Below are 16,780 nucleotides of genomic sequence, written 5' to 3' on the forward strand. Positions count from 1 at the left end.
GCACTTTAAATCTTATATTTATTTACATAATAAATGTCTGGGGCCCCAGATGTCCCAGGAAACTCTCACCAATATGGTTGCTGTGAATTCAAGTCCGGCTATACGATTGAAGGTCTTTCAGCAACCTGCAGATGGTCTGCCCGGTTTCCTTCCACCACTATGTTGGCCGCCGTCAAATAAGTGAAATATTCTTTAGTACGGCATAATCACAAAAACGCATAGATAAATAAATAATTGTTCATCGGAGTGGTCAAGTTATTTTCACTCATGAGACAGCTGTCCGGTTTATAAGGTGGAAGATACCACCGCCCTTCGGCAAGTAAGTGACAAACTTCGTCAGGTAATGCCATAGCCTAGCTAGGGAGAGCTGGATTCGAGCCTTCAATCTCAGAGGTCAATCCTGTTGTGTCTGCTTCTCTGTGAAAACGACCAATAGATCAACTGTTAGCTCACTGGTACATGGATAAATTTCGATGCCTTGACACGCATGAACTTGAACGTTGATACCTGGGTGTGTTTTGATGCCTTGACAGATGTTAAGACTTGAACAGGTTGATCACTGGTACAGGGATACAATACGACGCCTTGACAGATGCTATAAATAGATGAACAGGTATGACCTTGGTGCGATCAGGGTAATTATCTCCCTTTCACAGCTCTCATTGTATGGACTGGGCCAGTTGTCTTCATTTATATATTTGCTTGATGTTTATAGTACTGTGCACAAGAAATTTTTACTTAAATATAAAAGAGGTGAGGTTTTTGGATGGAGCAAACTGGTGTGCTCTGCGTAAACCAGTTTGCTCAGTGAAAACTTGTGCGCTCTGACCAAACCAGTGCGATCAGTGTACCAGAGTGCTCTGTTTAAACCGGTGTGCTCAGTGTAAACGGGAGTGCTCTGTGTAAAAGTGGAGTGTTCTGTGTAAACCGGTGTGCTCTGTGTAAACCGGTGTGTTCTGTGCAAACCAGTGTGCTCTGTGTAAACCAGTGTGCTCTGTGTAAACCAGTGTGCTCTGTGTAAATCAGAGTGCTCTGTGTAAACCGGTGTCCCCTGTGTGAACCGGTGTCCCCTGTGTGAACTGGTGTGCTCTATGTAAACCGGTGTGCTCTGTGTAAAAGCGGAGCGCTCTGTGTAAACAGGTGTCCCAAGTGTGAACCAGTGTACTCTGTGTAAAAGCGGAGCGCTCTGTGTAAAAGCGGAGCGCTCTGTGTAAACCAGTGTGCTCTGTGTAAACCAGTGTGCTCGGTGTAAACCAATACCGAGAAACAGGATTTCAAAACGTGGTCAAGGGCTTGATAGTCACTGCCAGCCAGCACCTTAACCATCTAAGCAATCCAGGATGTGTTTGAAATAAAGCATTAGGACTAAGACATCAAACAAGTGTAACAATGTACCCTTCTTGTGGGAATAAAATCAGTTATTTTTGAACAACATCACACAGAACACAAAACTAAAGGAAATTATTATCATGTATTTAATTCTATGGACATATATGTCGTTTCCTGATAACAGTGTAAAGACATCGGGCAAATTCCATATAGGGAAATATACCAGTTTAGTAAACACTGATCTAAAATTTGATTGATCTGTTTGAATATTTGTACAGTAGACTTCAGCGCCCTTTTCAATCTGTGAACTAATTCCACATTGGAAAACATTGTAGAATTAACAAAAAATTTAAGACCATAATAATCTAAAGGAGTCCATATGCAGTATACCTTCTTGTATCACAGGGAAAAAATGTGGGATGCTAAAAAAATGAGCTCATCAATACTGATTCACCATAAATTACTTTGCTTACAAAATATCACCACTTTATGGAACTGACAGAGAGGCTAAAGTCCTGCAACAGAAGAAATGGATCATTGTGGCTGATACAATATACTCCATCAATACAGACGCGGAAAGTGTAAAATGGTGTTCACAACAAGTTCTAATGAAGTGTAAAAAGTACATAAGTTTACACTTACATGATGGCGATATTTACAAATTATACATTCAAATATTTCGTTATAAACAGAGCTAGTACATGCATCTTGTGCATAACTCTATATACATGTATACTGGTAGATCACAGGGTAAATATTGCAGATTTTACAGACAGATTTCTTACATACACAGCTGTTTTATGCAAAATTTATATAAGTAGAATTAAAAAAGAATCCAATCGAAAATATTTCCATCTTAAAACATCTTGTTTCACAACAACAGAAGAACTTCTTTAGATGCCATGGGTCAGTCTCCGTTTTGCATATTGAATACCGTACGTTTATTTGTGAAGATGTCATTCCCAAAAAGAAGTCATCAATATTGTGGTAACTAGAAATTAAAATATCTGCATTTCAACATGTTCGATAATTACTCAGCAGCTTAAAGTTTTCTCAACATTCTTTGATTAAAACATAGGCAAGAAATTGCATATACAATGTCAGGGAATATCTCCATAAGGGATCATCTCAAAACACTCCACTGTAAAACGTAAAAGACGATGTTTATTCTATTCATGCAGATGACATAATAAGATGACCCCTAAGAGAGATAACCATTGGAACAGCTGGCTGTTTGAGCAATACATCACAGAAAAACATTAGTGAGCACATTTTGAATTTTAATGTACTAGCTGCTTGCAGATCTTTGTCTAGAGCTTCATTTGATGGTATGATTTTAAAAAATATATACAATTATATATAGGTATATTTTAATTCAAAGTTCAACAGATTTGGACATGAAAATTTTGGTATACTTATGTTTTTTTAAAAACAAGTTGACTGTTAAGAGATGCAATCATACAAAAAATCTCATCTGGGGCATTAACATTTGTTTCTGTGAACAAATGCAACTACACACCATGAAAATCCACAGAAAACTGACGATCTTTTGAATTAGAAAAGATAGCATCAAATGAGACAGATTTTCAGCGTGTTATTATGACAGTAAGCGTATATTATTATAAAGAAAATGTAAAAATATATGCATAAAATATGGAACTCTTCAGGATGAAAATAGGTGGATTTCAATCATCTCTATCGCAAATTGTCAACTTTGGTTTTTGTCTTGTTAACGAGTAAAATAAAAAAAAATATTTGTAAAGTAAATAGGTGTTAAAACATATTCGCAAGCTTTCAACAGCATTTGTCTTTATAGTTAACGACATAACAAAGAAAACGTGAAAAGCTTAATAAAAGCATATCCCAATTAATTTTAAGTGAGAAACAATTTTTACACCTGAAATAAACATCAGTCACATGAATGAAGAAAAATCCCACTTAAAAATCAGCTCTTATAAGAACACTTATAATACATGTTGTCCTCAGGTGTAAACAATTAGAATAAAAAAAAATTTATCCTAAAAATTTAAATTTTAAAAAGAAGAAAAACAAGGGGAAGTATGTTAAATAAAGTGCTCGGAGATCCATTAAAGATGTGTGTAGTGAAGTTTGAAAACAAAGATCACGAAACACACTAAAACATTAGGATGCGAAAAGTCAGAATCAATAAAATGGCAGATCCAGAGCGCAGATTTGGGTATATCAGATGAGGATCATCAATATTTGACAGGACTAAATCCAACTGTACAAGTTGTCGTTTACACTCAATGCAAATGTTTTCCCCACATATATATTGACATCATCGAAATGCTCAGATCAACCTGAGCAAATTCTGCTCAAAAAGTGGTCGTAAGTACACCCTGGAATGTTTGCCCCCCCCCCCCCCCCCAACCCTTCCAATAATCATACGCACACTTTTTTCCCCACTATAGTAGAAAAAAATCCATTCAAAACATATTAGCCAACAAGAGTTTCAGTTTGTTTTCTTGTGATCATATTTAATGGTGGTACTAGTATTAGCTTAGTCATTTCTGTTGAGTTTCCCTTTCTTGCATGCAACCTTCCCTTCCCCCCCCCCCCAAATCTTTTACTCAATACCAATACTGTTTAAATAACAAATCCACAAGCAAAATCTGTCGACCTTCTGTCTTCTTCATTCTTCACTCTTTCTTGTTCTTCTTCCCCAAAAGACTCATCAGACCTTTGCTCATGTAGTACGGTTTCTCTGCTGATCCATCATGACGTTCCAAATCCTCCACTGAAAAAAAGAAAAAATTCAAAATTATTGCCTTCATACTTTTGCACTTCACTATTAGGAGCATCACATTATGTACTGCATTGTACTTAAAGATACAGTTTTTTTTAACGTAAAAGAGCTTTTTTGACTCTCCCAGAGTCATAAAAAACCACACTACGAGCATTTTTAGACAATAGAATTAGCTGTGCTACCCTTTACTTATATCATAAAATATTTACTTCTTTGGTGCCAAATTCTTGAATTTTTTTACTTTACTTTTTACTTTAAATGCTCATGTGTGAATTAAGGAAACCTGGAGTGCTCAGACTGAACACTGAAAAATAACTGAAAAACTCTAATTAACAATTAACTCCCAGCCTAACAAGCACACAGTCAAACATGCTCAGTGGTCAAAGGCCTGACAGTTGCAGCGATACGGCGCTTTAACGGCGCTTTATCAGTCTGAGTCGGTAAGGATTCCAGAGAATATTATTGTTACACAAAGGTCAAATCTGGAAAGATTTTTTGTGCATGCTGTGCACACACAGATTTACAAAATGGCTACACACGTACCTTTCCTTTGGGTACTTCAGCTAAAGGCAGGTACTTACGTGCAATGATTCACCTTAAGAGAGGCTGTACCAGACATTTATGGCAAAAATCAATCAGTACGTATCCAAATGAACTATTATTTCAGAATCGCTCAAATAATGAGCATTCCTACAATATCAGCCTTGTCTTTGCACAATTTACTGTTTAAAATTGGTTTAAAAGTTTCCTAAAATTTCCAGTGCAGGTCATTTTAATGTAACTTTTTTTTTTTAAACTTTAGAATCATTTTAGTACAGGTATGAGTCTAATATTTGTTGAAACTATTCCTTGGTAGATAAAGAAAATTTGATTTGATTAGCAAATGTGGATCTTTTTGCACCAATAATCTCTGGCATACATGTATAGCTGCCACTTATTCCAAAAGGCCTATACTCACAGAAGCAGAGGAACAAGGTGTCCACAGCCATACTGTACACACTGAAGAAACAACAGGCGATCATGTACGCTCCAATCATTACCACCTGTCACAAGGAAATAATACAAATCCTTAGCGACTTGAAAGCTAGAATTTGGAATAATTGGAGAACATATTTAATGAGGTAATGTAACTTTATAAAAGCAGGATGAGCAAATGTACATTTTTGATAATGAATTAATGTATCACAAAAAATCTTAATATGTATACACTCAAAAGTTTTAGTTATATTGATCAGTGAGATGTACAAAAGTCACCGGTAATTATTAATGTAATATAGCAAATGTAAAGCAGCATATTATGTAATAATCACAAAAATGTAAAAACTTGGTCAGTGAATTCAGCATATGTACCATAATGGAATTGTACACTATCGTCTGTTTTGTAGAGATCCTGTATCAACATCTGACTAAAGTAAGATAATTGTCTTCCATACACAAACCGAATAAAGGGAGACAACAACGAACAGGGGTCCACTAGATCAGGCCACTTGTGAAAAATTTAATAAAAGGATATAATCTTTAAAAATAAAGATTAAATCCAACAGTGAAAAAAAACAGTTAATATGAAATTCCAATTAAAAGTGAATTGAATTTTGACAGAAATAATGTGATTCAAAAATTATAAAAGAATTATGTACTATTGGGATGTCACACTGACCAGAAAGAGGGACTGAAACACCAGCCCCATACTGCCTGGTGGTGCAGTACGCTACACATAACTGGCGGAGAACGGGGTGGAGGAGGTCTAGAAAGAACAGACAAGAGACCTCGTACTGCAAGCTTGAATACTGAACGAATGTGGAGAGAGCATGAACCGTAGGAAGTCATGTGTTCCGCATTCAAATTTCATTGCTGGATGGGTCACGACAATTTATAAGCGTCCAATCATGACAAGGGATCTTTCACTGGACAGCAGAAAAATTTTATGCTGGAACACCATGTCAATTTCTGCCAGGTGAAATTGTTTATTTATCCCAATTCATCAAAGGACAACTCCTTGTATAAAAGAAATACAAAGGAATAGGATTGTATTGCTTTCGGTGGGGATGGATGGGTGAGTTTAATTAATGCATATGGAACAATAATCCATATGCAACAATAATGCATATTGAAAAAAAAAAGGTGGGGAATCTAAACAACAGTCCTATAGATGGTCATTTCCTTTACCAACCCACCCCAATCCCTAAGCTTGTTCCAATGCCTATCATAATGATTGTATAAAAGAATGTCATTTATTTATTTGATTGGTGCTTAACAGGTACTCAAGAATACACATATTTCACTTATGCCACGGTGGAAGAAAACCGAGCAGAGCACGGTGAGGGCAACCTATGTAAAAGAATATGTGATTTTGCTTATAATATAAAACATGGCCATGCTGTATTTAATAATAGTTAACAATGTTTCAGTTATCTGACGACTAGGAGGCAATAGGTGTGTCTTTCATAAAATAGGTCTTCTTGTCTGAGGACGAGTCCATTCTGCCAAGGTGCTGCAGTGACTGAAGAACCATGCCAAATGCACCACGCAGACATGACACCCCACACAGTCAAATTACACTAACACCAAGCCAACGAATCATGCAGTGTTTCTTTGCTCTAGCCTCTCAGTGCTGAGTGTCAAACAAGGCAGCAACAAGTACCACTTTTAAAGTCTTTGGTATGAAGTGACCCACGGTTGATCACAGGTACCCCGATTCCGAGGCATCCGCTCTAACCAGCAGGCCACCAAAGAGGCATAAAGCTTGCTTTTTATTGTCATTATAATGTATGAACAACCTGAAATTATTATTTATTATAAATGTCTTGCAGATGTCACTTACAATGACAGGGGTGAGATAGTAGTTGAGAGAGGGGACGTAGTCCGTGAAGACGGGAATTGATCCCTGGAACCAGAAGAAAGCTCCCACAACTGCAACAACAACACAGAGGTTTTCAACCATTAGAATTCTCTCATAGTGCGGTATTAAGGTTTGAGCAGTACATGTAGCATTTATTTGCAAATAATTCCAGATTGTGATCTTTATCCTTATGCTGAATTGAATGTTTTATTTATTTATTTATGTTTATTTGTTAGGTTTTTTGCACCGTATTCTACATGTACAATAATGCACTTCTACGACACCGGCCAGTTTTATGAGGAGAGCAAAGTGGGCAGAGCCGGGCCAATTGATTTGAAGAGAAAGGCATAAATAGTGTCTTGAAATTTTATCTCTTAGTTCCAAAATGAGCTTGTAGTGACTGGTTTATTTAGGTGAGATCTCCTAGCTACGGTATGTTGAAAAGCCCAAATCTATTCATATATGTAAATGTATTTATAATACTAGAACAAAATGGCACAAAGTCTTTAAGATTTACTTATACATGCATACATACTTCTTCAATATTTATTCAATTTGATTGGAGTTCTATGCCATACTCAAGATCTTCTTGGCAGACCTTCCCATGTGCCGCCAGAGCCAAGAGGGATATTTGGTAATGCAAGCAAATACAATCATATATTTAATCACACTTACATGCTCCAGCTGTCACAAACACTTTGCTGAGGAAGAGAAGGAAATCTGCGATTTTGTCCAGCACAACAGTCCTGAAATGATCCCAGATAAGAACGACATCAGTACATGTAAATCTCAAAATGGTATCATTTGACATCTGCTCCTTTGTAATATCTGACAATATCTGTAATATCTAATATAAAACATACAAATCAGATGTAAATAGGATATAACTGTTTAAATAGGTTTTAAAAACTGTTTTGCTTTTTTTTGTCACTCATCTACATACATATTCTATTCGAGTGACCACCCCTGCTGCTCTTCTGATAGTGTTGGGTCAGTAAGAGCCGCAATCAGACACAAGGGATCATGGGATACTCTAAGTAAAACTAAGGGTCAGTGAAACTGAATAGCATTTACTGTACTCTGCATTCAAGAATAATTCACTTATACAATGGTTGTCAAGATTACTACAGGAAAAAATAAGTGGAACCAAACGAAACTGCTGCAGTTGCGCAACCTGACGATTAAACGGCATAATGTGTTTGGCAAGTGCCATGCATAATTCTAAGAGCATAATACTAATTAAACTGTTGTTGTAATATCACTCTATGCAAAATTGTGATGCGTAATTTCTCGATCTGGAAAGAACGGCAGCCACACTTTCCTAAATTCATCTGGAATATCTGAGGAATTGTTCAGCCAAGCATATCCTGGCCATACCGCCATATACATACAGACTCAGAACTAAAACACCGCACCATTGCTGTCTGCGCACTGCGTATCTCACCTAATCCACAGGCATCGTTCTTTTAAGTAACACTAATGCAGACGTTTAAGTGGGAGAACAACTTTGTGACTGTACATTTCTGGTGCTTCTGGCCTCATACTTCTTATCCAGGAATGTACAGTTACGTTATTAAATAAGCGATGATTTCATTTCATGATTTCTTTGAACTGTTGCTGAACCTACGCCATACTCACATATACGATGGTGTGTGAGTGGTCTGTGGGCAGAGGGAACCACCTAACTTTGGCAAGATAGTGGCCAACTTTTCCAAATGTGACATACAGATCATGCACACATTCTTCAACAAAGACAACGCTATGCAAATGGACACTATGCAAGAAGTTACTTACTCCTTACATTGTCACAAAGGTCCCACAAGCAAATTAATTAGTGTGGGGATTCTAATAATTCCTTGTCCAGGGTTGGTTTTGAACCAGCATCTCCTGTCTTCCAACCATTAAATCATGGTCCACACCCAACAATAATATGAAACAAAAGATTTCCACATCTTGGAATACCTGACAATATTCCTCATGATCAAAAAGAAGGCGTTCTTGGCGGAGGTACAGAAGTTTTTTCCATACACAGCGGTCAGGATGTACGCATTTCTGTTCAGGAACTTCATGAATTTCTCCAGACACCAGAAGCAGCATTTAAGACACCTGAAAAATTGCGATGAAACAATGCAACTCTAAAAGTGCGATGAAACAATGCAATTCTAAAAGTGTGATGAAACAGTGCAATTCTAAAAGTGTGATGAAACAATGCAATTCTAAAAGTGTGATGAAACAGTGCAATTCTAAAAGTGTGATGAAACAATGCAACTCTAAAAGTGTGATGAAACAGTGCAATTCTAAAAGTGTGATCAAACAATGCAACTCTAAAAGTGTGATGAAACAATGCAATTCTAAAAGTGTGATGAAACAATGCAATTCTAAAAGTGTGATAAAACAATGCAACTCTAAAAGTGTGATGAAACAATGCAATTCTAAAAGTGTGATAAAACAATGCAATTCTAAAAGTGTGATGAAACAGTGCAACTCTAAAAGTGTGATGAAACAATGCAACTCTAAAAGTGTGATGAAACAATGCAACTCTAAAAGTGTGATGAAACAGTGCAATTCTAAAAGTGTGATGAAACAATGCAACTCTAAAAGTGTGATGAAACAGTGCAATTCTAAAAGTGTGATCAAACAATGCAACTCTAAAAGTGTGATGAAACAGTGCAATTCTAAAAGTGTGATGAAACAATGCAATTCTAAAAGTGTGATAAAACAATGCAACTCTAAAAGTGTGATGAAACAATGCAATTCTAAAAGTGTGATAAAACAATGCAATTCTAAAAGTGTGATGAAACAGTGCAACTCTAAAAGTGTGATGAAACAATGCAACTCTAAAAGTGTGATGAAACAATGCAACTCTAAAAGTGTGATCAAACAGTGCAATTCTAAAAGTGTGATGAAACAATGCAATTCTAAAAGTGTGATGAAACAATGCAACTCTAAACGTGTGATCAAACAATGCAATTCTAAAAGTGTGATCAAACAATGCAACTCTAAACGTGTGATCAAACAATGCAACTCTAAAAGTGTGATGAAACAATCCAAACTATGGTATTTAGTTATTTATTTATTTGATTGGTGTTGTATGCCGCACTCAAGAATATTTCACTTGTACAACAGTGGCCAGCATTATGGTAGGAGGAGAAATTCTACGTGTGTGTGAAAAAGTAAAATCTCCTGAGCTATTACAAAGGGTACTTATGAAGCATATTTTAAATTTACTCCTGTATATATATATATATATATAAGCATTATTGTTTTCATTATTATCAATTTTATACTCACTTTAAAAAGAATTTAGCCACCACATTTTCACTTCCTTTTAATTTATGATCCAGGTACTCAAGTCCAACTCGTATAATTTGTATAATGGCAATGATCAGAGAGCCAAAAGCCAAGGTTCCAAAGTGATAACGAATACATCGCCATAGCGACCCAAGAATGGGGAATGCTGGGATGTCTCGGGGTTTTTCCCAGGCCCAGTAATAGGAGGCAAAGGCACCAGCCAAGGTCATCTCTCCAAGGGCAATGACAAAGTTCAAACACCAGAAAAACATAAACAGCATGTAGATCTGCATGAAAATAGTGTACCTGGAAACAGAGATAAAACCGGAAAGCTTTAAGTTACAAGCAATGAAGAAGCAAGATTTCCCAAGAAGGGACATATAAACTCCGTAAAACCTATCACTGTAATAGCATTCATGTTCAAAAGGCTTTTGGTCTGTGGTAGACAGGTTCAAAAGCTCTAGGTGAAGCTGTTCTATAGATATATAGTACATGTTACAAACAATGAAAAAGTTAACAGACTGAAGGACATACAGAGCTGGACGAATGGATAGACCCCGTGTGTAAATTAGTACAACCAGACATTAAACTGCTAAATATGAGTCTTGAAAGAAGTCTCCCTCTGTTTGTTTATCAATTTGAATTTTTCACTTACATGCGTACAATGGCAGTACATGTTATGGGTGGAGTGATCAACATAAACCCCCGACTTTTGGAAAGATCCTGACCAACTTTCCCACAACTCATGTACAGATATATGTGCACAGTTTATTGTTGGAAGACAAGTGGCATTCATTGAGCATTAGACTGTAAAACTGTCCACACAAGAACCAATGACCTCTTTATGTTGTCACCACGGCCTCACAATCAGAGACATTGTAGAAATCTACTACAACAAATTCCCTGTCCAAGGTCAGGTTTGAACCCGTACTTCATGTCCTAGCAAACGATAGGCAAGCACACCTAATCATGTCCTAGCAAATGATAGGCAAGCACACCTGATCATGTCCTAGCAAATGAAAGGCAAGCACAACTAATCATGTCCTAGTAAATGAAAGGTAAGCACACCTAATCATGTCCTAGCAAATGAAAGGCAAGCACATCTAATCATGTCCTAGTAAATGAAAGGCAATCACACCTAATCATGTCCTAGCAAATGTTAGGCAAGCACACCTAATCATGTCCTAGCAAATGAAAGGCAATCACACCTAATCATGTCCTAGCAAGTGAAAGGCAAGCACATCTAATCATGTCCTACTAAATGAAAGGCAAGCACACCTAATCATGTCCTAGCAAATGTTAGGCCAGCACACCTAATCATGTCCTAGCAAATGAAAGGCAAGCACACCTAATCACTAGACAAGACTTGCTTGCTTGGGCAGAGGGTATAAAAAAAAAAACATGAACTTAAAAATTGTCTAATTTTGTAGCAAATGTGGACTGACTTTGACAGCCTTAATTTCTTTCCGTTGACACACTAACATGATCAAAACCCCTTGAAAAGTCACAAAAAATTTTAAGATCAGCCAAAATAAGAAGGCAGATTTCCAGTCTTATTTTTATTACATTTTGGGATTCTTTAGTGTCATTTTATCCATAAAACACGAAATAAACTTGATGTCACATACACATAAATCAAAAATAAACGGATTATTCACTAAATTTAACCATGCATCCGGGATCCACTTCATACAGCATGCTGATTAGATAGCGAAAAATTTCCTTGAAATTAATGGTGACTATATAACACTGTGTGCACAAAAATTCTTCAACCTTTTTGTGTCTTTGCAAGGTGTTTATTCAAACATATTCTGAAGGCATTATTCTGTGTAGACAGTCACAGTTATACTTTTTGCAAAGCCCAGAAGTTGGCCAACCCAGCCAATTTAGTTTTGTCTCCAAAATAAGATTAAAAATGTGCATAAATTGCACTGAAAGTTGCGATGTCAAAAATGCGAAGCCAAATGTTGAGGAATTTGGGTAGGCCTACAATATATACAGTTAAAATGTCAGGAAAATGTGATGCTCAATCAATAAATCAATACTTACTCATCTCCTCCATACTTGACAAATTCACACAGGTCCCCAGCAGTATTACTGGTCTGTCAAACGCAGGACATATACAATTAATATTGACTAGTACCTTTCTCCCATTGTCACCACTGTTACTTTAAAATCATTTACATATTTCTGCCAGTTGTATTTGATTTATTTATTTATTTGATTGGTGTTTTACGCTGTACTCAAGAATATTTCACTTATACGACAGCATTCTGGTGGGAGGAAACCGGGCAGACCCCGGGGGAAAACCCACAACCATCCGCAGGTTGTTGACAGACCTTCCCACGTACGGCCTGAGAAGAAGCCAGCATGAGCTGTACTTGAACTCACAGCGACAGCATTGGTGAGAGACTCCTGGGTCATGCCAGTTGTAACGTAGGCCTAAATATACCTTGTATTTATATGATCAAATGTCATGTTAATTTATTTATGTACTTTACAGAGGGTCCCAAGAAATGACAGATTATTCTGTAAATGAAGTCTGAGAAAATAAAAGGACTGATTTGTTTCATGTTTAACACTATACTCAAGAATTTTTCACTTTTACGATGGTGGTCAGTTTTATGGGTTGAGCAAATCAGAGTGCCTGGGATAAACCACAAGCTTTGGGCAAGCTACTGACAAACTTCCTCTTGTGTGGCATACAGATGTACACATCATTTTGGTGGAAGTTACATGTTCCCTAAATGAACAAACATTCATTTTTCGAGGAAATTAAATGTCACAAAATATTACTCAGAAAATTGGAATGCTTTTAACTCGTGTCATAAAATGTAAAAAAAAAAAAAAAAATACATGAAAGTATATTTATGAAAAGTTTTAAATGGTCTATTTAGTGATGCCTACATGAACATTGAGTTTTAGAGGTCTGTTTCTTTAATAATATATCACAAAAGCAGGTGTCCAAGGCAGGATTTGAACCTGCACGTTAGAGAATGAAAGGTTAGAACCTTGACCACTCGGTCATGACAGAACTCAGATCTTCATACTTCAGTAATTAATACACAGTGTACTAACATTAACTGTACAAGGAATTCTCTCCAAGTAGTAGTTCACCACATCAGCTGTGTTGTTGGTTCCTGCGCCCAAGTACTCGGCGGATCCCATGGAGGCGATGTAACTGATCACAAGGTCAAGGTCAGCAAGAGGCAGACACTGATATTTGTGTCAACATTATTTTAGTCATATCACCACGGTGTCTCCTTTGCCACAGGCCCAGCCCATCTATCTACAGTGCTGCCTCACTGGAATACTATGCTAAAGACACCAGCCACATATCACCCAGTCATATTATACCCAAAACGGGCCGACCAGTACTTGGCCTATTTATCAGATATTTAATATCAAGCAAGGTAACGTGGTTGAAATCTTAGGTATGACTCTATCCACTGCACCAACGGTTTAATTAATGGTAAATACGGTAATATGCACCAATAGCATGATAAGAATACGTTTAGAGGTATAAATATAGATCATAAAATTTTAAATACTTTTAGTACCAAAACAAACATTCCAAACAAACGTCAAAACATCTGTTTAAAATCAATGAAACTCTTGGAATCATTCAAAATAACTTGGTCCTGAACAAAATTTGAGGTCAATTACATTTTTTGCTAAACAGGTGGAGCCACCAGAATAGAGCCCATACAACCCAATGTACAATCTATATATTTCTTGGCACTTTTCTAGACAAAAAGAAAAAATTTTCCTATAGTCCATCTGGTGATCTTCATGTGATGTTTTCTGCTCCTTTTAAATCTTAAGGTTTGACCTAGCTAGGATTTGAACCCTAGCTGTATCCAGCTCGATTCTTTGATGGGCAAAGATTTAAATCTATTAAACCTCTCAGCCCTTGAAGTTGAGTCAGAACAAGGATACATTGCTGAGGCCCCCCAATAGGCCACCACACCCACTTGTAGTATGAAAGGGAAGATGGGCCAAAACAAGGTGAATATCATACTGCCTATAGCTCTGAAAAAAAGAAAGAAACCAAACACAGAAAGTTAATCTCACATACCGGGAGTTCTTGTCAACATTGGGCAGCCTCTTCTCAAGTCAAAGTATGTTCTCAATACTGAACAGGGCATCTTGCCTTTAAATATCACTTGCCTGGAGAAGGTGACCGAGTCAGGGGAAAATGCATTTTAGAAACTGGAAATTTTAATCAGGAGAAAAGATATTACAAGTGAAAATATATTTGATCAGGTCTTCTAAAGGTGCATTTGGTCACCATTTTTATACACTAAAATGTATTAAAAAATGTGTATTTGAAATTTTTGTACGAAATTTGGTGGGAAAAAAGTCCTCTTTAACAAACATAAAAATTTGCCGGGTCAATGAAAACCGATCTTCATACAGCATTTATCATACTGGATAATTAAAAGATCACAGTATGCACAGGTAGATAGATTTATATATTTATTTACTTGCTTGTTGTTTAATGTCAGACTCAAGAATTTTTACTGCAGTGCATGGTGATTAGTTCAGCACCGGATCAGCAGAGTTTGTTGCAACCCTTCAAATTCCCTGCCCACAGCCAGGATTGAACCTGTAACCCTTGTGTCTTTAAATACCTGCTTCCCTCTTTGATCAGCTCAATGGCGATGCGTATCCTTGTACAGAGGAAGAGGACAAGTAGTAGAATGATCAACAAGAGGACAGCTGACAGGATTCCTGATCGACAAGAAAATGGAGGAAATATTTAGTTGTTTGGTGTTTTACACTGCACTCAAGAATATTTCACATATATACGACGGCGACCAGCATTATGGGGGGAGGAAACCGGTCAGAGCCCCAGAAAAACCCACAACCATCCTCAGGATACTGGCAGACCTTCCCAAGCACAAACAGAAAGGATCATAGCCAACATGAGCAGGACTTGAACTCACAATGATCGCACTGGTGAGAGGCTCCTGAGGCTCCTGAGTCACTGCGCCAAACTGGCACACAAACCACCTCAGCCACAAAAGCCCCCTGAAAATGGGGAAAGTAAGCACAAAATGTGATACTGTATCAAAGTTTTTGAGGAAAATGTCTCCTTCCCGGAAGGCGAGAATGCAGAGAAAATAAAGCACACAAAATTGAATACTCTATTGAGGTTTTCAGAAAATCTCTCACAAGTGAACTGAAAATGTTGCATATCCAGAATCAAACTGCAGTTGTTCATGGGAAAAAAAAAAAAAAATTCGACACGACCAAAAGTTAGAGAACTTTACACCTGTGTATCTCTTATGCACTATTTCAGTTCATTATCCAGTAAGCAAACTGAGCGATACAAAAAAAGTTTAATGAATTACTTGTCAATGTTAGTAAGAAGTAATTTTGTATCTTTCAGAAGCATGACTTCGCTGAACTGTGTTTATTTGTATGTAGCATATAACGTTATATTTTTATCCATTGCAAATTTACACCAGCTAAGTTTAATTACAGATAAACAAGTTATTAATAATACTGACACATTCAAAAAGCAAAATGATGTACAAAGAAGTTAAGTTTGGGATTTAATCAGTGTTAATGCAAATTTCATCAAATTGGGCCTGAATCGGAGGACATGTGAACCTCCACCATACATGTAGTACAGGTGTGTTTAGCATTCATTAATCCTGATGATCATTGACTATTGATCATAACATATCGAGAACAGCCCACTGTATTCATTCACATTTATACTTTCATATAATGATGTCAAAATTCCATTTGCTGCTGAGGTGTAAAATGTGATGGGGCTTACCAGCCAGGGATTTGAACTAGTGATCTGCGCATTTTGAGTACAAACTTCTACTACTAGACTAGAGGGAAAAATACCCTCCAGTATGGAGGTATTTATTTATTTATTTCATTTATTTGATTGGTGTTTATGCTGTACTGAAGAATATGTCATTTATACGACGGCTGCCAGCATTATGGTGGGTGGAAAGCAGGCAGAGCCCGGGGGAAACCAATGACCATCCGCAGTTGCTGGCAGACCTTCCCACGTACAACCAGAGAGGAAGCCGGCATGAGCTGGACTTAAAGAAAAATATATAGGCTTGAGCCGGACTTGAACTCACAGCGACCAAATTGGTGAGATGCTCCTGGGTCATTACACAGCCCTAGCGCATTAACCAACAGAGCCACAGAGGCCTCCGTATGGAAGTAGATGGCACTAACATGCATATTTTATTTATCTGATTGGTGTTTTACACTTTACTCAAGAATATTTCACTTACACGCCGGCGATCAATATTACTGTAGAAGGAAACCGATAGTGATATATATATCACCCTCTTGACACAAAGGAGCACTTACCCAGGGCCAGCCAGGTTTCTTTCAGGTTGGTATAGTAGCTCAAGTTGGTGGTAAAAACAACAGGTAGGCCATTGTAGTCAGCATTGTTACTGATTTCCAGGTATTTTGTGACCGAGTAGTAGACACCTGTATAGGTAAGACAAACATTATTTTCTTATACACAAACTAAAACATGACTGACAGATATTTAAATCTTTATTGATAAC

At 37.2% G+C, this 16,780-nt stretch overlaps 1 protein-coding gene across 1 annotated transcript in view; it reads right to left on the bottom strand.

Annotated features, from left to right (window-relative positions):
- Nucleotides 1-3,726: 3,726 nt before the first annotated feature.
- The window catches only part of LOC135480132 (choline transporter-like protein 2), a 36,803-nt gene continuing 23,749 nt past the window's right edge, over nucleotides 3,727-16,780 (bottom strand). Inside the window, exons 11-21 of the mRNA XM_064759894.1 lie at nucleotides 16,575-16,700; nucleotides 14,861-14,960; nucleotides 14,166-14,258; nucleotides 13,305-13,407; nucleotides 12,276-12,328; nucleotides 10,227-10,532; nucleotides 8,898-9,041; nucleotides 7,611-7,681; nucleotides 6,918-7,006; nucleotides 5,055-5,139; nucleotides 3,727-4,087 (exon numbers count right to left, since the gene is read on the bottom strand). Of these exons, the coding sequence (XP_064615964.1) occupies nucleotides 3,990-4,087; nucleotides 5,055-5,139; nucleotides 6,918-7,006; nucleotides 7,611-7,681; nucleotides 8,898-9,041; nucleotides 10,227-10,532; nucleotides 12,276-12,328; nucleotides 13,305-13,407; nucleotides 14,166-14,258; nucleotides 14,861-14,960; nucleotides 16,575-16,700 (1,268 nt within the window). The 3' untranslated portion in view covers nucleotides 3,727-3,989. The remainder of the gene's footprint in view (nucleotides 4,088-5,054; nucleotides 5,140-6,917; nucleotides 7,007-7,610; nucleotides 7,682-8,897; nucleotides 9,042-10,226; nucleotides 10,533-12,275; nucleotides 12,329-13,304; nucleotides 13,408-14,165; nucleotides 14,259-14,860; nucleotides 14,961-16,574; nucleotides 16,701-16,780) is intronic.

Source organism: Liolophura sinensis, chromosome 13, assembly GCF_032854445.1.
Source record: "Liolophura sinensis isolate JHLJ2023 chromosome 13, CUHK_Ljap_v2, whole genome shotgun sequence".
In the NCBI taxonomy this organism is placed as follows: domain Eukaryota; kingdom Metazoa; phylum Mollusca; class Polyplacophora; order Chitonida; family Chitonidae; genus Liolophura; species Liolophura sinensis.